This window comes from Vombatus ursinus, unplaced genomic scaffold (genome assembly GCF_900497805.2).
Source record: "Vombatus ursinus unplaced genomic scaffold, bare-nosed wombat genome assembly UNPS02000749.1, whole genome shotgun sequence".
In the NCBI taxonomy this organism is placed as follows: Eukaryota; Metazoa; Chordata; class Mammalia; order Diprotodontia; family Vombatidae; genus Vombatus; species Vombatus ursinus.
In genome coordinates this window covers 19,408,812-19,430,415 of record NW_020940527.1, presented here as the reverse complement: position 1 = coordinate 19,430,415, position 21,604 = coordinate 19,408,812, and the positions used below count along the sequence as shown (strand labels likewise).

Sequence of the window (21,604 nt, the reverse complement as noted above, 5' to 3'; positions counted from 1 at the left end):
GGAAGGAAGGAAGGAAGGAAGGAAGGAAGGAAGGAAGGAAGGAAGGAAGGAAGGAAGGAAGGAAGGAAGGAAGGAGAGAGGGAGGGAGGCAAAGAAAGCAAAGGAGTAGGGAAGGAAAGAAAGCAAAAGAAGGAGGGAAGGAAAACAAAGGAAAGCAAAACAAGGAAATAAGCATTTATTAAGTGCTTACTGTAAGCATTTGGGATACTTACACAAGCTGAAAGAAAGACAGTACCTGCCCTCAAAGAGCTTACATTCTAATGTGGGAAAAAAATAAACAAAAAGAAGTTGAAAGGGGCAGAAGGTAAAGATAAAGGCACTATTCACCACGTGGTTTATAAGTCTGGAAGTCAGAAATAGGTCTGTAAGGGTAATGAAGGCTGGCCTGAGCCTCTCCACAAAATGGAAGCTCCAGGAGAAACTCACCAATGGGGGAAGGGTATAGACCTTGAAGACGGGATATTCCAGGTTGAGAAGACCACAGGGATGATTGGATGTTCCAGGGCAAAGAAGTCTCAGTGCCATGGGAAGTTCTAGGATAAGATAGTAGCATCAGCATGGTTTCCAATTCAGGAAGACCTAGGAGTAAAGGTAGATAGGTAGAGAGGAGAGAGAGACAGAGACAAACAGAGAGAGAGAGAGAGAGAGAGAGAGAGAGAGAGAGAGAGAGAGCATTGATAAAGTGCTTACCATGTTCCAGATTATGTGCTAAGTATTTGAGATGTAAATCCCACTCCCTCAAGGAGTTTACATTCTAATAAGGAAAGAAAATAGCTACAGAGGAGCTGGAAAGAGTAGGGTGACATGTGTGATGTGGAGATGGCCAGAAAGTGTCATGGAGGCGCAGGCAAAATGAGGTAAAATCTCCCTTATCAGAACCTGGCATCCCAGGGCAAAGTCTAAGGTTTTGGTTAGGGGTCAAAGGGAAGGATTGGGGTCACATAGAGTCAGACACAAATAAACAACCGAATAACAGCAAAAGAGAAGAGTGTCTGTCTTCTCTGAGCCTACGCTGAAGATGGTATTTGTTTCCACAAGTTATTTCCACTACTTTGCAATGAATAACAGTTAAGGAGGTTAGATACCCTAGAAGTAATAAGTGGGAAATATTTCCTTTAATGAATATAAATGAGTCAGTTCAGGGAAGTCTGTTTGCTTCCTGCCTTCCACAGCAGGCTAAGAGGGTGTCCATAAAGCCCAGTTTAAAACTCTGACTTTGTACTTATTACAGGTGATTAAGGAACCACCCCCACCTCCACCCCCACCAGCGGTAAGTATTATTAACCCTAACTTTAGCAGTACCCAGCATTTAGCCTACCGGAAAAGTGACTACCTTCACTTTGTACTTCTGGACAAAGGGACAAGTTAGTCTTGGAAGGGATAGAAGGGAAAGGTCAACAGTCGGGGACTTTGATGACATTTAGAATTGAACAAGACTATGCCAACACTTCCCGTCTGCCTCCCAAACCAAACCAATCCCTGTGTCTTTCCCATCAAATTGCTAATTCTTGGGTGGCCTATGTTAGACAACTTCTAACTGCCTACTGAATTAAATAAGGACTTTGAAAGTTCAAAAAGCGATGTCCTGCTGTTGGAATGACTACACACAGTTGCCCCAAGAACATCACTGTGAATGAGGGTTCCTGTCCCTCACTCTCATAGCTAATCAATGACTTCATTGAGTGGGCTCCCTGTCTCCCTTGTTCTGCTCCAAGGCAGTAGCCTGCCTCATGCACAATTCATTCCCACGGTGTGGCCGTCTGTGCCCTCCCAAGCAAACTGTGTTCATGAATCTTTTATACAGAGCTGATATAAATAAAGGTGGCCTGGAGAGAAGAAGAGGGGACACCATGATGCTTACAGGCTTCTCAGGGAACAGCCACAGCTGTGAAAACAATAGGGTTTTATTTGCCATTAGCATGTAAATACACCCTGCTGAGGCCAACCAATCTGGAGACACTACAGGACTGGGCATCATCCAAGACAGTTTGTATCACCTGGCAAGCCCCTGACAAGTATATAGATACTATATGCCTTCCTAGGACTCCAGTTTATCCTGTGTATATCTTGTCTGTATATCACTGTTTGTATGCTGTCTCTCCCCCATTAGACTGTGAGCTCCTTGCGAGCAGGGACTGTCTTTTTACCTCTATTTGTATCCCCAGGGCATAGCACAGTCCCTGGCACTTGGTAGGCACCTAATAAATGCTTGATGACTTGACTTGACTAGGACTCAGATGAAGAAGATGGAATGCCCAAGAAAAAGTGGCCAACAGTGGATGCCTCTTATTATGGTGGCCGAGGAGTTGGAGGCATTAAAAGAATGGAGGTAAGATGTAAGACATCTCCAAAGGTCTCATGATGGAAAATGCTATCCACATCCAAAGAAAGAACTATGGAGTTTGAATGCAGATCGAAGCATAATATTTGCTATTTTTTTTTCTTCTGTTGTGTTTTATTTCCTCTTTCTGGTGGTTCCTCCTATTGGTTCTAATTCTTACTTACAATATCACTAATGTGAAAATATGTTTAATAGGAATGTATATTATAGCGTGCCATTTTGGGGAGGGAGGTGGTGAGGGAGGAGGAGAAAAATTTAAAACTCAAAAGCTTATGGAAGTGGTTGTTGATAAACCAAAAAAAATTAATAAATAAAAAAGAAGAAGAGTTTACTCCCTGTTCAATAACCATAACTGACCTTGACCAGGGGAGATGAAAGCCAGAACTCATATGAAAGAGATAAGATTTATCTTGTTCACTGCTTTTATTCATTAGATGTACTGGGTCCTTGTTGTCACTATTTGGGGACTGAGGAGTAGAACAAATTTTTAGGATACTCTGTATTTTTAACTTGTGGTGTCAGAAAGATAGCCAAGGACCTAGTTTTCAGCCTTACCCATGTTCAACCAGAGCTTTCAGTGATCTTTCAGTGACTTCTGGGAAGTCAGTAGGACCTCTAGCAGACTGCCTGGAATTTCTGAAAGTTGGGGGCTGGGTCACATCTATTAAATTCCTAGACCTTCCTCGTGAGAAAGATTATAAAGATGATGTCATCAGGTTAGGGAATGTCTTGGATTTCAAACCACTTGACCAACGCGTTGACAAATAAGGAAATACTGAGTCACAGACACGCCAGGCCTGTCCTCACTCAGACTGAAAAATGGAAAGGAAAAATCCCAAGTCTATCTGATCCATTTGAAAACCGATTTGGCAAAATTCAAAGAACTCAAACAAGTAGTTCCTCAAGTTTCCAGTCAAAGGGGGTGGGGAGGAGAAGGCCCAGAAGATTGTGAACAACCATGTGAAAGAGAACTTAAGCTGGCAACATTTTCAGACGTGTTTTTTTTTTCCTTTTTTTTTTCTGGTCTTTGTGCTCAGGTGAGATGGGGAGACAAAGGTTCAACAGAGGAAGGGGCCAAACTGGAAAAGCCCAAAAATGCTGTCATCAAATTACCAGAGCAAGAATTTGAGCCGTGGGAGCCTAAACCAAAGAAACACAGCAGGAAAGAGCTTCCTTCACAGAGAAAATGGTACACTCCCATCAAGGTGAGACATGGGTTAGGTGCATGATTATGGCAGGGAGACTGAGGTACAGATGGTATTCCCTGGACTCTCCATTTACAGGGCTCATAGGATTTGGAGCTGGAGGAGGCCTGAGAGGTCATGTCACCCAAGCATTTAATTTTACAGATGAGGAAATTGAGAGTCAGAGGGGTCACACAGGTCCAACAGTTTACAAACTTGATCATGGATCACAGCTTTACAAACAAAAAAGACATTGGGGTCATCTAGTCCAAGACCTTCATTTTACAGATGAGGAGTCTGAGGCCTAAAAAGATTAAATTATTTTACCAAGTCATATAATAAAAGATAAAGGTAGGACTCAAACTTCTGACTTCAGAACCAATGATCTTTCCTTTATACCATCCCATGTCCATTGTGAACTGGATGGCTGTAGTTTATGGTTCTCTCATTAGCTTGTCATTAATAGACTCAAGACCCGACTAGGCTAACTTGTTTTTCCCCAGCCATAAAAACAACAGCAACTTTGTCTTTGGTCCAAGACTGTGTCTTCCCCAGTAGATCAGTCACTTGCAGCTGAAGAATCGTATCAAATGCCTTCCTATTGAGATTCAGATGGATGCCAATTCTAAATTTAAAATATTTATTGTGTATTGACTGTGGACTGACTATACTGACTATGTACTGACTGTATGGACTCTGCTAAGTAGTAGTGACATAAAGTCCTTTCCTTCAAGGAGCTCACAAGCCGGAAGAAGAATTTACAGTCTCTTGTGTGTTCACAATACATAGGAGCAAAGTCATTCAGAAGACCAGAGAATTAACACCAAAGAATGGGCATGCTCACCATCAGCTCCTGTACCTCATACCCCAGCTGTGGATGAATGAATGAAAAGAGAAACTGAGCTCTCTTGGGTCAGATACTATGCTAAGTGCTGAGGTTACATAGACAAAAACAAGATAGGCTTGCCCTCAAGGAGTTTACATTCTAAATGGGGAGAGACAATCTGTATAGAGGAATGGTGGCCAGCAAATGGTGTTTTGGTATGGGAAGGCACAGGGATGATGAAAACCAGAGATGCCTCACTCCCAAAGTATACAGCTGTGGTTGTAGGGCTGCTGCATATCTCTGTGTGTAGAGAAAGGAGATATTTTCTTCTGCATCAAGTAGATGAAAGAAACATGAAGGTCACCCATCCCCACCTATAGAAGACAATGTAGTTTTTATTCCAAAAAGTACTATGGTCTATCCCAAAGGTCTGTGGTATAACTGGGGGAGGAAAAACAACAAAGTGACTAGTATTTATTTAGTGCTTACTATGAGCCAGGCACTGTGCTGAGTGAGCACTGAGGATACAGATAGAAAAATGAAGCTAGTCCCTGCCCTCAAGAAACTTACATTCTGATGGGGTAAGACAACACACAAAGGGAGAACTAAAAGGAGTAGGGAGGTTTTGAGAAGGGAATATGCCCATGAAAATGTACAGTGACAAAGTCCAGACAGTCAACGGCACAGCTCTGAGGGGAATGAAGCATGACTGGCCTGGTCCCATCCCCAAAATGGAGGAGGCACCAGAAGAAACTCACCAATGTGAGAAGGTGGTCCACATGGTAGAGGTATGTTCCTGAGTAAGAAGGTCTCAGGACAGAATCTTGCAATGAAATAATAGCTTTGCCAACTCCACTAGGATAGATGCTTTCTTGACTTGACTTGGCCTCCAGTAAAGTAAACAGTGCTGTCCTGAGGAGAGAGCAGAAGCAGCAATATCCCAAAGTCTCATCATGTGGATCAGCACAGGGTGTTTAAGAGTTGGGAGTAATCAGAGTTTGATTCCGTTTGCCTCCCAAACAGCTGTACCCAGTTCAAGCTGAATATGCCTTTATCTTCACTTCCCAACTCTCTTGCATTTGGGCACCTCAGTCAATCAGAGGGACTATTTGGGAGGGACCTAACCCCATTTCGGTCTATACAGTGCTTGATTTGACATCAGAAGACCTAAGTTTTAATCCTATCCCTATCATTCACCATTTATGTGACTTTGAGCCTCAGTTTGCTCATCTGAAAATGAAGGCATTAGAGAAGAAGGCCACAGATGTTACTTCCCCTGAGAGTCATTGATCTTATTTTAAATTATCACTTCCTTTCCCCTCATGACCTATAGTCTTTAATCTTTCCATTCTCTCTAGGATCTCAAGCTCTCCATTTCCTTCATTGGCACCCCTTTTCTCTAAAGAATTTTTTCTCCCTCATCACCAGCCTTGACTTTAAATCCTGATCCTGATCCCAAGTTCCCCCCACAACTATATCTCATCTGAAATGAGTCATGGTCTTTGGAGGACGAGTATTGGTTTAGGAGATAATTCTTAATTTGTAAACCTGATCAGTGCCACACAGAAGAATTACCTAAGTCATGATTTTAAATGGTCAAATGCTGAAAAGTAACAGAATGTGGCTTTTTTTTAGGGCAAACTGGATGCTTTGTGGGCATTGGTTCGACAAGGGTATGACCAAGTATCACTTATGAGACCCCAGCCAGGAGACAAGGTAAGATATCACAAGTGTGATCTTGTGGCACTTTTGTGGTCAGCAGTGTCCTTTTCTTATTCCTTTAAGAATCTTTCATGGCAGCTAGATGGCAAAGTAGGTAGAGCACCGGCCCTGGAGTCAGGAGAACCTGAGTTCAAATCCAGCTTGTATGATCCTGGGTATGTCACCTAACCCCAATTGCCTATCCAAAAAAAAAAAAAAAAAAAAAGAATCTTTCTGCATTGGCCTAGGAAAAGCAAAATAGAAGATTTTTAATGGAAAGCTACAATAACAAGGTCTTTGGTTCAAAATCATCCCAATATTGGTATCCTGTAACCACTGCTGTTAGCGGCATGAATTCTGTTACTTGCAGTATAGCTGAAAGATATTAATCCAATTCAAACCTTTATTAAGCACCAGTTATGCACTGTGCAGCTAGGTGGTACAATAGATAGAGCTGCAGGCCTGGAGTCAGGGAGATCTGAGTTCAAATGTGACCTCAGACACTTATTAACTGTGTGACCCTTGGGCAAGTCAGTTAACCCCTATTTGCCTCAGTTTCTCAACTATAAACTGGGGACACACTGAAGAAGGAAATAGCTAAACACTTCAGTAGCTTTGCCAAGAAAACCCTGTGAACAAGTTCATGGGGTCACGAAGAGTTAGGCATGACTAAATAACAAACGCACCATGCACTAGCCTAGGCATTGAGAATACAAAGGAACAAAAAATTCTGCCCTCATTGAGTTGAAATTCTACTGTGGGAAAACAACATTTATAAATTCGTTGTTGTTATTGTTCCAGTTGTGTCCAGTTCTTTGTGACCCCATTTTGGGGTTTTCTTGGCAGAGATACCGGAGTAGTTGGCCATTTCCTTCTCCAGCTCATTTTACAGATGAGGAAACTGAGGCAAGCAGGATTAAGTGACTTGCCCAGGGTCACACAGCTAGTAAGTGTCTGACACCAGATTTGAACTCATGAAAATGAGTCTTCCTGATTTTAAGCCCAGTGCTCTATCCACTGTGACACTTAGCTGCTACTTGTTTACAAATAGGCAAATACAAAATAAACCCAAGTTTGTCACAGGGGGTAGGGTTTGCTGGGACTGAAGCAATAAGACTTGTAAGAATTAGGAAAGGGTTCTTGGGAAGGTGACATTTCCGCTCAGCCTTAGAGGTAGATTGGGTTCAAAGGAGTAAAGGTGAAGAGGGAAAACATTCCAGGCACGGAAACAGCTAATACAAAGACACAGACATGACACACCTCATGTGTGGACCACAATTGATGGGTCAGTTCTGATGTAATATGGAATGCATTATGGGAAGTCATGTGTCGGAATGTAGAGTACATTATGGGAGTCATGCGTGATCAGCCTAGAAAGATAAACTCCAACCAGATTGTGAAGAGTTTTTAATACCAAACAAAGGAACTTATATTTCACCTAGAAGCAAAAGGGTGCCACTGAAGCTTCTTAATCAGAGTGTGACATGGTCCTACTTACCCTTGAAGTGTCAGCTTGATAGCTGTCATGGATTGGAGAAAGAAGAGACTAGAAGCAGGAAGACCAGTTGTGAAGCTACCCTCCAGATGGGGGACAATGGCCTGAATTATGGCGGTTATATTAAGAGCAGAGAGGTGATAAATGCATGAACTCTTGTTGAGATGAAAATCAACAAGATTTGACAAATGATGGGATGTGGGTGGTGACAGAGAATGAAGAATAGAGGACAATTCCTGGGTGACCAGAAGAATGGTGATACCCACCACAGAAATAGGAAGTATGGAGGATAGAGTGGGTTTAAGGAGAAAGAGAATGAGTTCTGTTTTGGACGTGTTCAGTTTCAGATGCCTATGGGATTTCCAAGTGGAGGCAGTTAAAGATGTGGGACCAAAACTCATTCATCTATGAAGTCCAAAATTGACTTCAATAGGATGGGAAATTTAACATTTCCTATTTAAACATTTCATTAACATCAAAATCAGCCTAATGAGCACTCAGAATCATTACCTTGAGGATGATCATGAAATTTATTTTATGTATTATATTTACAGAGTTAATTACAGTTACTCAGTTTTCACTTCTGAAAGATACCAGTTATAAGGATCTTTCACCAATAAATAATGATGAGTTCCTTCCTTTTAGGTTTTGATGTCTTAGATGGTGGTCATTATGTTAGAATTCATGTATGCTATTACTTCCCAAGGCAAGTACACATCCCTCCAATGCTAGCATGCCATAGTATGGCTGGTCTAAAGAATTATATCCTGTAGGAAAGCTAAAATGCAAGCCAATCATTCCTCACTTCCCTTAATTAGCTTGTCATGAATCTAAAGGAAGTTGAGTGAGCCAGCAGCACCTTTCTTTGGAACGTAATTTGATCTCTTTGTTCCATTATCTCCTGATAATTCTGGAGTAAGATCAAATCTCTGCGACATGCTCCTTGCTAAACATTATGAATTCTGATATGAAATCCCGAGATGGGAATTTATCATCAGATGACTACCACAACCTGAAATGAACTTCTTAAAATAACAAGCCTTGTAGTTGGAAGGAAGAACAGCTGAGAGTATGAAGCATATGGGAGATGCTTAATGAATATTGGTTGAATTGAATTAAAGGTACCAGGCAAAGTTTCTCCTTTTAGGTAGATCTCTCAGTATTGGATATATTTCATTGTTATCAGACCATTTGAAAAAAGCTAGGTATGCATCTACTCTGGCAGAATTTATCATATTGATTTGAATAGAGGGAAAGCTTAATAGTTAAATCGGAACATTATGAAATCTGAGTACTGCTTATAACCAGTGTTATTTTTCAATATATATGCATTTATGCATACATTTTTTCTTTTAATAAAGCAGACTATATTCAGTCTATGGATCAATATATCAGTTGCTGCTCTGCCTAGTGAGAGATAACTGGATTAATTGAACACACGAGGTTACTTCTGTCCTGATTCTATGATAAAGCCTCTAATTTCCTCTGGTCCCTTTTTCCTAAAAATTAGCAAAGCTAATGATAAATCACATATATTCTATGTAGTATCTAGGAGGGTGAGTAAGAGTTTGGAGCCTGCATGGGATATAGCAAAAGTTTCCATGTCATTCCAGTTCAGAAATTGAAAGGTGAACACCACTGGTACCAGTCTTTTTGGTGGTTTCCCTGAATGGGGATTCCTTGGGCAGCTGGGCTTCAAGCTTCATATTGACTTTTTAGATCTGCCTCTGGGTCTTTGAATGGGCCTTTTAGACCCAGCTGTATTTTGATAGAAGTTACATTATAGGATCTGATTTCATCCCATGCCTTTCCCTGGCGCTGCTGGTAGATTTCTGTCACCCACGACACAATGCCACCACTGTGGTCGAGGCAGCCCTGAAACATTTCCAAACAAGGATACTCAGTTACTCACATGTAAAGTGCTCCCGGGTGGTAAAGGGAAAGACAAAAAAAGAACAAGACTGAGGTTAATTAAAACAGGGCAAGCCAAGTAGAGGGCAAAGTCAACGAATCAAATGTTCATCAAGGCAAGAGGACAGAAAAGGTCTTATTGTCAAGCAGTATTAGAAGCCAGCCCTCCTTTGTAGCCAACAAAATTAGCTTGAGTTGGCAAAGGTTGAAAAGGAAGCAATAAATGATCCCAAATCATTCTATTTTCCCAAAAGTAATTATTTGAAGCTGAGATTACAAAGAGGGAAATTATATGGGCCAATGCATAGGACCTTGGATTGGGAATCAATGATGCTGATTTCTGTGCTCTACCACTAATATGTTTTGTGGTATCAATCATCACTTAGACCTTTGAGTCTCAGCTAATCCATTCCAAATTAGCAGATGGACAAATGGAAACATTTATTCAAACACTTTGAGCTCTTTGGAAAAAAGTTGTTTGGGCTTATAGGCCCAAGATTATTATTATGATATGTGGATTTTAGAGGCAGCTTGGAGTAGTGGATAGAATGGCAGCTTCAGAGTTGGGAAGATAGAACCCCAGAACCCCAGAAGACCTGGGTTCAAGTATTGCCTCTGACACATACTGGCTGTCTGACTCTAGTAAGCCACTTAATCTCTCAATGCCCCAGGCAATTCTACAATAATAATAATAATAATAATGACAATAAAGATGATGATGATGATGATGATGATGAATGATAGTGATATGGACTAGACCTGTGATTTCACTTATATAGGGAACTCCTGGTGAGGAAACTTCCTCTATCAAGGAAAGTCAGCACTTTCTAAGCAATTTACAATCTTAGAAAGTTGCCTTAGAAACTGAGTTGTGACTTATCCAGAGTCACAGAGCCATTTTATGTCAGGAAGAGGACTTACACCCAAGTCTTCCTGGATCCAGATTCAACTCTCTATCCTAGCATGCCATAATAGCCTTTCGATCATAATAATAACAATAATAGCCAACATTTATATAACACTTTGAGATTTGCCAAGAACTTTTAAAAATTTTTTTTATTTTTAATTTATGGAATAATACAAGCATTTCTATAACATAGCACAATAAAAAAAGATGATTGCACATGAAACTGAAAATCTACTATGTACAATTTGCTATTACTTTTAAATGTACAACAAAGTTATCATGTAAATTTCTTTTTCTCCCTCTTTTTCTTCTCTTCCCCCACCCTAGAGATGGTCACTGTTAGACAAAAATAAGTTTATATATGTAAAATTATTCTATACATACTTCACTTTATCAGTTCTTTCTCTGGATGCAGATAGTGTCTTTCTTCATATGCCTTGCATAGTTAACTTAGGCATTTCCAATAGTCGAAATAACTTATTCGCTCAGTCGTTCTTAAAACAATATTGTTCTCAAATCCAGCCTCAGACACTTGACACTTACTAGCTGTGTGACCCTGGGCAAGTCACTTAACCCCAACTGCCTCACCAAAAGAAAAAAAATAATATTGCTCTTACTGTATACAATGTTCTCTTGGTTTTGCTAATTTTGCTCTTCATTGTTTCATGCAAGTCTTTCCATGTTTTTCTAAAATCATTGAGCTTATTTTTCTTACAACACAGTAGTAGTATTCCATCACAATCATATACCACAACTTGTTCAGTCATTCCCCAATTGATGGACATCCCTGCAATTTCCAGTTCTTTGCCACCACAAAGAGAGCTGCTATAAACATTTTAGAACATATAAGTTCTTTTCCTTTATCCCCAATCATCTTTGGAAATAGATCTAGCAGTGGTATTGCTAGGTCAAGGGGTATAGGTACTTTAATAATTCTTCAGGCATAATTCCAGATTACTCTCCAAAATGGTTGGATCAGTTTTCAAACACTATATCATTTGATCCTCACAACAACTCAATGAGGTAGGTACTATTATTAGGCCTATTTTATAGATGAGGAAACTGAGACTGCGTGATTGCTTACTTGCTCAGGGTCACACAGCTAGTAAGTATCTAAGGCAGGATTCAAACTAAGGTCTTCCTGACTTCAACTCTAGGGTTCTCTCCACTACCCCCTAAGGCTTCTTAATCTTTTTTGCTTCCTAGATCTCTTTGGTGACATCTAAGGACTTCTCAGAACAATGTTTTTAAATAGTTGAAGGAAATGCTCAATTTCAGTGAAATTTTAGGGAAAATAAAAATATATCTTCCCATCCAACTTCACGAGAACATCCCCCCCAAGATCTATCCAAAGGCCCCATGATTCACCTACCCACCTTTAAGACTAAGAAGATGCAGAACAACTTTCACTCTGCATGGATAGAAGTTTCCTCACTGAGAGTTTTCTTCTCCAATGAAATCACAAAGTCAGAATCGCCCCCTCCCTACCCTTGCAAAAAAAAATGGTTTACGCCAATTGAAGTTTCCATTTTTTAAGGGTTTTTTTTAAAGTTTTTAATTTTTTTAAATTTTGAAAATACTAACTACCACTTCTTGGGGTTCTTGGCGTTGTGTGGTTTCCAGCATATAGAGGAGGGAATTTTGTGGATATAATGGAATCCACGAGAATAACAAGGTTGAGAAAATGTTCTGGAAAAAAAGGGTCTTTTTATTCTAGATTATGTATCATTAATCCAGATCATGCAAAGGAATGTGGCTACATCCATGCTTGTTGTGATAAGCTGATTCATCAGCGTGGCTCAGGTTGTATTTCCAGATCCATCCCCTGTCATTTCATATGACCCTTGTTTTCATTCCTTAATATGAGGAGAATAATCACTGAAAGGCGGTGTGGTGCAGTGGGTAGAGAACCAGCCTCAGAGTCAGGAAAACCAGGGTTCAAGTCTAACGTCTGACACATACTGATTATGTGATCTTTGGAAAGTTCCTTAGTGCCTTTGGCAACTCTCAAAGATTATGAGATTCAGAGAAAGTGGTCATCTGCAGTGGTGGAGGGAGGTTCCTCACTGAGATGTCCCTATACTGTTCAAATCATAGGTATGGTAAAAATTAATAAATAACCAAGAGATTCTGATTTTTTTTCCAAAGTACATAGGGATATGCCAACTATTAGGAACTAGCTACTACAGGCAGCCTAGCCTACCTCTGATAGTGCCCATCTAAGGCAACAAATAAGGTCTTTGGACTTTACCCCCAAGTTCTATCATATCCAGATATTCTTAGAGGCTAACTTGCTCACTCTCAGTAACCCCTGCCCATTTTTTATAGTTGTGCCACTCTGGGGCCAAGCAATACAAGTGTAATCTGTCTTCCAATGACAGCCCTTCAAATACTTAAGAGCTCTGTTTTCCCCTTCATTCATAGATCCTCTCTTCTCAGATGCTAGTTCCCCCAAACAAACCTTCTCTGTCCTGGTCGCAAATTGCCTGTAATCCTGGTTGCCTCACTTTGGATTTGCTAGCCTGGCAATTGACCTTCCTAAAATGGACACGACATTTGAGATGTGGTCTGATCAGGACAAAGTACAAGGAGACTCTCAAATCCTTTGTTCTGGACATTGCTTTCCATTATTACGATATATTATTACATTAGCATTTTGGACCGTCATGTCACACTATTGACTCCCATTGAACTTGTGTTCATTGCCTCCCCCATTAGATTGTAAGCTCCTTGTGGGTAAGGACTATTTCATTCTTTGTACTTGCATCCCCAGTGATCGGTGCAGCGCCTGGTATGTAGTAGGCATTTAGTAAATATTGATTGATTGATCATCCCATATGCTAACTGTACCTCTTAATTTTGTGTCATCTTCTAATTAGATAAGGATAACATCCATGCCTTTATCTAACTCATTGTTAAGGAGTTGGTCCTCAGACTTAGATATTTATCAAAAACATAAAACATAGGGAAACAAAATTGTCTGCTGTAACGGGTAAAGCCAAAATGGCAGGTTGTGCTATACCAGGCTCTGTGCAGAATGGGTTTTGAGTTTTAGAGATAGTTTCAGAGGGACTCTTTAAGAAAGGTCTTGACTGAATTCATCTACAAGACCTATTCCATTCATTCCGTTTGAGACGGTTTTACCAGTAGAAGGACTATGGGATATATTGATGTGAAGAGAGATAGGACCAATGGAACGTGGAGAGCATTGATGAGATAAGAGAAGATGTGGGCCTCAGGGTTTCCTGAAGCCCTAATTAAGTCAAGTTTCTGAGAAGACTGATCATTAGCCTTGCCTTTGAAGGGGTCTGTGGTCAGAATACCAGCTATACCCAGTTCCAGCCTCAGGGGTCACACAGTGAGGGACAATGGGGAGGAAGTAGACACTCCTCAGGCCACCATCATTTCAAATAAAGTAGTAATTTGTGGGATATTTTATCTCCTCTTCCTGACCAGCAGAGCAGTAAATAGGTGTCTCTGTGTAAACAAGCTTCTTGTCCAGAGTCTTCTTTGTTCATGAGCAAAGGCAGGTAACGCACAGACCATCTTGGGTGAAGCTGTCACAACCCTTGCTTTTTTCGGCTGTATCTGACTCTCCATGACCCCATTTGGGGTTTTCTTGGCAGAGATACTACAGTGGCTTGCCATTTCCTTCTCTAGCTCATTTTACAGGTGGAGAACCTGAGGCAAACAGGGTTAAGTGACTTGCTTAGAGTCACACTGCTAGAGTATCTGAAGCTGGATTCGAATTCAGGTCCTCCTGACTCCAGGGCCAGCACTCTATCCACTGTGCCACCTAGCTGCCCCACAGCAGGATTAATATTCCTTATCTGGCAGAGTCAGCCCCACTTTTAGTTCTGCCTCTACTAAGATCCTACTCTGATGTTTTGTCATGGCAAGGAGGTGACCCAACGTCCTCTAAGACTGTCAGTTGAGTGTAAGTCCTGGCAGGTTCCATCCATGTGGAAACCCACCTGTGGGCCTACTGCTGGATGATATGTCTGCCATCCAAAGACCAGCCTGGCTGGGTTTGTAGGAGCTCATCACCAGAGTGTCTACAGGTGGATGCATTGTTTAGCCATAGCAACATTCAACTACAGAATCAGAGAAATGGGTTCTCTGTCAAGGGTGGAAGGAGTATCCACACTAATGAAATCATAGACCATTAAAATACTGAAGCAGCTGTCTGATGCACTGACCATAAGTGCAGTAGATATCAGCCTTTGTCCCATTCCTCTGAAATAAAAACCCATCTTGACACTTCTTTGGACCATGGATAATAAATACCCTATTTAGTCATTCTCCCAAGAAAGTAGTAGCACCCAGGGCCCCCCTCAGCCTACAGACTCCCAGAAAAACTACCTTAGGTTCTAGTTACTTTATGGATCAGAATCCTCTGTAAACTATAGCTCAAGAGCCCTAATGATGTATTTACTTCTACTAGTCATTCAGATGACACTCTTAGGATAAAGCAAAAGCACTGAATGAAATAGCTCAGCAACCAAACACAAGAACATTCCCTCCACAAGCCTTAAGTTTTGCCTCACACAAATATACATATACTAAGTAGGAAGAGTGAACATGCATAGGGATCAGCAAAGGAGCCCACACCCACTTAATAAATGCTATTTGAATTGAAAGAAATTCCACGCCATAAATGGTGCTGATCTTCTTGGCCTACAGGATGTCCTCCTCATTCTTTGGATGGAAAACCAAAACAGAAAAGGTAGAAGTAACTTGGCAAAAATGGAAACATAACCTTGCCCTTTCTTCTCCTATGTCAGTGATAACTTGTTTCAAAACTTCTCCTTTTTCTCATTATTGGCGAAGAATGTTCACAGTCCGAAGTGCAAAAGAAGTTCAGAGAGTTAAATCATTTTTTAAAGTTTGGTGTTGAGCTGAGCAACAAAGAGGCAGTGCCTCCAAAATGCTTGTTTAGTTGCTTGTTTCAGCAAATCCATTGATTTCTGCACTTCAGCACATAATATCACAGGAAATTCTGAAAGGCTTGGTTGACCAAAAACCTCAGCTAAAAAAAGACCACATTTTTTTTCAGCAGAACTAGTCTTGTTTACTTAAAGTTTTTATAAAATGGAAATCTGCCCTTTATCCCCTTCCCTCCTCCAACTGCTGGAAGCAGTTCGTTTACCGAGACTCCATCAATGAGACCTAGGTTCTCTTTTCAAATCTCCTCCAAAGTTGGGGCATTGCCCCACTTGGAAGAATAACTTAGATTCTGTAGGAGCATTATGGTGGAGGAAAAGACCGTTGTATTTGAAGTTGGAGGACCAAGGCTCAAATCTTAGCTCTGCTATTTGCTAACTGCATGGCCTCAGTTCTGTGGGGTCTGTTGCTATGATAGAAGTACACACCAGGCCAGACCCATTGATGTTGGAGGTAGTGTGGTGTGGTGTGGTGGGAAATGTTGCCTTTGAAGACAAAGACCCAAATTCAAGTGTTGGCCCAGTCACTTACTTTCTGTGTGACCTTGGGCAAATCACTTAATGCTTAACTTCCCCAAACCTCAGTTTCGCCATCTATAAAATAAGGCAGCTGCATTGAGCAACCTCTAACTTTGTTTCCAGTAAATTCTTCCTGGAGAAGGTATTAAGACAGAGGCAGAGGACAACTACTCTTACCTCTGCTTTAGTCTTTCATAAACGCTACAGTCTTTGTTAGTTCCAAAACATGACCCACATGCTACCACCTTGGTGACTATTCATACCGTTCCCACCCACTGCAATCCTCAGCCCAATCCTCAAAGTCCATGTCAGATGGTGGCCCTCCTACATAAAAAAATTTAGTAAGGACTCAATAAATATCTGTCGACTCAGTGTTCAGCTCCTGACCTGCCATGAGAGCAAATCACTCAACTTTTCTAACCCTCAGTTTACCAAAATGAATAATAATATAATCCTATACCACTGCCTCACTAGGTTGTGATGTTGCTAATGAGAAACATGTGGGCAATGATTAGCTATACAATAGAATGACATATAAATGTAGTGTTTTAATTATGGTGACCAAAGTAGGTTTTGAAGATGTTTCTCATCTTGAAGAGAAAGGCAATGCCAATGGAACCCCAGAGAGAAAGGGAGCAGGTGTGGCCATTTATATCCAGAAAATGTCCAGGAAAATCCACCTCCAGGGGAGGTTTCAGCCAGCATCTTTAAATAGATACCATGCTGAGGCATGCACAATTTATAGACTGTCTTTTGAAGTTTCCAAGAGTTCATCAGAGAGTTCCCAATGTAGCCATACCCCCTTTCTTTTGATCTCTCCCTTTTCTTCTTTTTTCATTTTCATTATCTATGCTTTTATAGTCAAGAATTCCATTTTTTAAGAATCTCTAATTCCTAGTGAGCTGCATTACCTTTTATAGTCTCTGACCATAATACTATACTTTTTTTTTAAACTTTGTGCTGGTTGAAAGACTGACTGAATTCTAAGGTGCATGTCTAATTTTTATGTCAAGTGTTCCATTTTCTTGCTGTTGCAAATACAAGAATACCTTATCCCAAAGTTCTTATAATTATTTCCAATTGCCAAATAAAATGACTTTTCCAAATTGGTCAGAATTAAATCCTCTGCCTTCAGAGAAATAAAACTGTCAGTAAATGGCATATGCCTTTTAAAAATCCCTGCCAAGGGGCAGCTAGGTAGTGTAGTGGATAGAGCACTGGCCCTGGATTCAGGAGAACCTGAGTTGAAATCTGACCTCAGACACATAATACTTACTAGCTGTGTGACCCTGGGCAAGTCACTTAACTGCCTAGCCAAAAAAACAAAAACAAAAAGCAAAAGAATAAAATAAAAATAAAAAAATGAAAACCCCTGCCGAGGAAGAAGCAGTAGAAATGGAAAAAAGCTAAAAACAAAGGAGGTTAAGGCTAATAAATTAAAAACCACACCGATGCCTCATCCTAAGTAATCTATTCAGCTTGAAAATATCAGAGTAGAAGTGAGTACTAAGCCTTCCTATCTAATCAAGATGTCAGCCAGTTGGTATTTGACTTGAAATGCATGCTATCTAGAGGGAAAGGCCAAGGTGAAGCAAATATAGCAGCACTTTCCAAACTTTCATGACCCTTCTGCCCCATGGGAGGGAGGGAGGGAGGAGAGAGAGAAAGGAGAGGGGGGAAGGGGGGAGAGAGAGAGAAACAGAGAGGGAGGAAGAAAAGGAAAGAGAGAGAGAGAGAGAGAGAGAGAGAGAGAGAGAGAGAAAGGGAGAGGGAGAGGGAGAGAGAGAACATAGTGCTCCCTCTTGGCATTACAGCAGTTCATAAAAGGATGGGGGGGGGGGGAGTGGAGGAAGGAAGAAAGAAAACAGAGAAGGCTGAGAAAGATAACATTTCATTCCATTCCTGGAGTTTGTAGTTTCGGGTTTCTGCCCCTCACTTTCCAGAGCTCTAGGGATCAGTGTCCGTGACCCCATCAGAAAGCTGCCCAGATTCCTGTGGAGGCCGAGTTGCCTGCTCTGGAGGATAAAGAGAACAAGGATCCATGTTTAACCATGCATTATGTTATCTCTGGGGTATTTTGCTCTCCCGGCCACGAAGTAGGGGCAATGTGATTGAATTCTCTCCTAACCAAAGGTATGTTCCAGATCTGTAGCTGTAAAGGACAGACCACAGGCCTATAGTGTCCAGAATCCTTCACTTCACTTCTTGTTTATGGGACAATGGGTGGAACGCAAGCTCTCTGAGGTTCAGGTCAAGTTTCTCAGTTGTAAAATAAGGATGATCATGCTAACACTCCCTTACTACTGGGTTGTTGTGAGGATCCAGTGAGTGAAGTCCTTTGTAACTTGAGCACTGTTGAAATGGGAATGGGTATAATTAGGTCAATGATAACAGCAGCTCACATCTACGGAGCACTTCAAGGTTGGTAAAGCGCTTTAGGTATATTATTTCATTTGATCCTCGAGACAACACTGGGAATGGGAGCTATTATTATCCCCATTGATCAATAGTCAACAAGCACCTACTATGTGCTAGGCACTGGGGATACAAAGACAGAAGTGAAAATGTCTTTTTCTCAAGGGGATTACAGTCTAATGGGAAGGCAGCATGCGCACAGACACAGACACACACATCTATGTGTGTGTATATATCTTATATACACACATTTATGTGTATAAAATATGTTATACATAGACATCTACCTACCATACACATATGTGTGTATATTATAATATATATAATACATACACATCTACCTGCCCCACACATACATGTGTATATATAATATACATGTGTATATATACAATATATACAATGTGCATATACAATACATGTATATACAATATGCATTTGTTTATATAAGATACACATATGTGTGTGTAATATATACTTGTCCCACATGTGTGTTCATAGATACATGTATGTGTGTATAATATACACACATATGTATTATACAACATATAAACACATGGGTATGTGTTTGTACACTATATATGCACCCAAAACACATACAAAGCATATAAAAGGTAACCTGGGGGAGAAGGCATTAGCACCTAGCAAAGACCCTTAACTTGGGGTCTGCAAACTTATTTTTTAAATAGTTTGATAACTACATTCCAATATAATTGGTTTCCTTTAAAACCCTATCTTTTATTTCATATTTTTTAAAATTATTATTCTGAGAACGGGCATGCTAGGGTTCCTGGGGTCACGAAGAGTCAGACATGATGAACAACAACAAATACTGAGAAAGGGTCATTAGCTTCATCAGCCTGCCAAAGAGGGCCACAACCCAGAAAGAGCTAAGGGCTCCTGACTGAGGAAGACCGGGAGAGGCCTCCTCTAGAGAGTTGGGCTTGAGCTGACTCTTAACACAAGCCAGGATTCCCAAGGCTGAGCTGAGGAGGAAGTGCATTCTAGACAAGGGAGATAGAGGGGTGTTTGAAGATCAGCTAAAAGACTGGCTTGACTGGACTATGGAAGGGATTGATAAGGCTCAGTCTAAAGGTAGGATGGGGCCAGGTGGTAAAGAGCTTTAAATGCCAGCCAGAGGACTTTGATCTGATCCCTATTTTACAGATGAGGGACAAGGAAGGCTGGGAAGGGAGGATGGACCCAGTCTGTGAAGAACTTTAAACACCAAGCAGAGGAGTTTATTTGACTCCTATTTCACAGATGACAAAACTGAGGCTCAAAGAAGTCCATTTGTATTTCAGAGAAAAATATGAGGCATAGCTCAAAATCTATGATCTTATATTGAATATTATAGATCAAATGGAGAGGAAGATCACTGAAGAGGGTTTTGTTTTTGTTTTCAGACTGTTAGTCTTTTAAAACAAACTAAAGTAGGAAACAAGATTCCACTGCTTTTCCCGTCCTTTTAACAAAGCAAACCAGAAAGTCTGGGATGACTAAATATAGACTCTAAGGAGGATAAGCCAGCCATCCATCACAGTCCTTTAAGAAGCATGCAAAAGTAAATCCAGCCCCTGGAAAACGTGCATCTGATCTCTTTGCACGATGCGAACAGCACATTGCCGGGTACCCGGGGATCTGTGCAGACGTCATCCCAGCACCAGGGAGAGGATCGATGGAGTCAAGCCCAGGGGGAACATGCTCCTTTCCAGCCCTGGGTAGCAGGGCCACTCCAGAGAAAGCAGAGATGGCTTTGAAGAGCCGTGTTGTGTTGAGGGGGAAGCCAGCGTGGAGCTTGGCGGCACAGGCAGCTTGTCTGGCAAACGCGGGCGCGCAGCCGCTCTGGTCCCCATTCAAGGGCTGGTGAATGGAGGATGGCTACATTGGGAAACCAGCATTTGGCTCCTGTGAGAGACGGTGACGAGGCAGCCTCGCTCAAGCGGAAGATTAAAGTCCCGTATTGAAACTGAAGGATTGCTCACAAAGTTCTCCAAGGATTAAGGATTTAATGACTAGGCTAGACAGCTGTACTTTAGAGAGCCTTAAGGGCATAAGAACAGAGAGAGAGAGAGAGAGAGAGAAGATAAACATAAGCAGAACTCAACTTATGTGATTTACACAGTAAGGACAGTATATCTGAAAAATATAAAAATTGAATACCCCTGAAACTTAGTCTCCTTACCTATAAAATGGAGGCATCAAGTCAACAAGGATTTATGAAGTGCTTACTGTGTACCTGGCGTTGTGCTGGGTGCTGGGAATCGTTAAGGAGTATTAAGGGGTCCCCAATACAAATACAAGTGGAAAGACGGTGACATACTGTATTAAAATGCTGCACCTGGCATTAAGAAGATCTGAGTTCAAACCCTGCCTCTGAAACTTACAAGGTGGGTGACCATTGGGCAAGTCACCTAACCTCTCTATGCCTCAGTTTCTTTATCTATGAAATGGGGATAGAAGCAAGAGTTTTGATTAGATGGTTTCTGAGACCCCTTTTAGCTCTGTGTCTATGATTTATCATCTATATTATTGACCATAGCTCTAATTTTTAAATGTTTTCAGAATATGAAATGGCATACCAATCATTAGGATGGTTTCGCTTTATTCTGAAGCAAAGCAATTTCCTGCCAATTTTTCGGCCTTCTTTTACTGAAGGACCTTACAGGAGTCTGTCTGACAACAAAGTAGAAACGTGGACAGCAACCACAGTGGAAGAATATTATCTTTCATTTTTACAGCACATAATTCTCAGAACACTTCCACTGAGTTGACCCCATTTGCATCCCACAACCACATTGTCAGAAATAATACCCATTCTTCAGGTGAGGAAACTGAGACTTGGTTTCACAAGATCTTTGGTGACAGTACTAGAGCATAATCAAATTGGTCTGATTGTGGTCTGGATCTTTGTGGCCTATCTTTCCCACCATAATTCGTTTGACTGGAATCCCCTCAGATAAAAAGAGGGGAAATAATCAATCATAGTACATAGGTTTAGAACTGGATAGGACCTTAGAGAACATTGAGTCCAACCCCTAATTTTACAGATATGGAAACTGAGGCACAGAAAAGTTAAACAACTTGCCCAGGTATATCTTTCAGTAAAAGAAGGCAGAAAAATTGGTAAGAAATTGCTTTGCCACAGAATTAACCATTCTAATGTTTTTTCCCATTTCATATTCTGAAAACATTTTAAAATAAGAGTGATAGTCAGTACTGTAGATCATAAATCATAGACTGGAAGGGGCCATCTAACCAACTATGTAAGTATTGGGAGGTAGGATTCTCCTGATTCCACATCCTGGGCTGTGACCACCAAACCAACTGCCTCAACCCAGACACAGCTAATGCAGGGACATGAC

The 21,604-nt window shown here is 41.0% G+C and overlaps 1 protein-coding gene across 1 annotated transcript in view; it reads left to right on the top strand.

Annotated features, from left to right (window-relative positions):
• ANTXRL (ANTXR like) overlaps window positions 1-21,604 on the top strand; it is a 96,825-nt gene that overhangs the window by 60,656 nt on the left and 14,565 nt on the right. Inside the window, exons 14-17 of the mRNA XM_027860352.1 lie at window positions 1,232-1,270; window positions 2,231-2,329; window positions 3,379-3,546; window positions 5,987-6,067. Coding sequence (XP_027716153.1) covers window positions 1,232-1,270; window positions 2,231-2,329; window positions 3,379-3,546; window positions 5,987-6,067 — 387 coding nt within the window. The remainder of the gene's footprint in view (window positions 1-1,231; window positions 1,271-2,230; window positions 2,330-3,378; window positions 3,547-5,986; window positions 6,068-21,604) is intronic.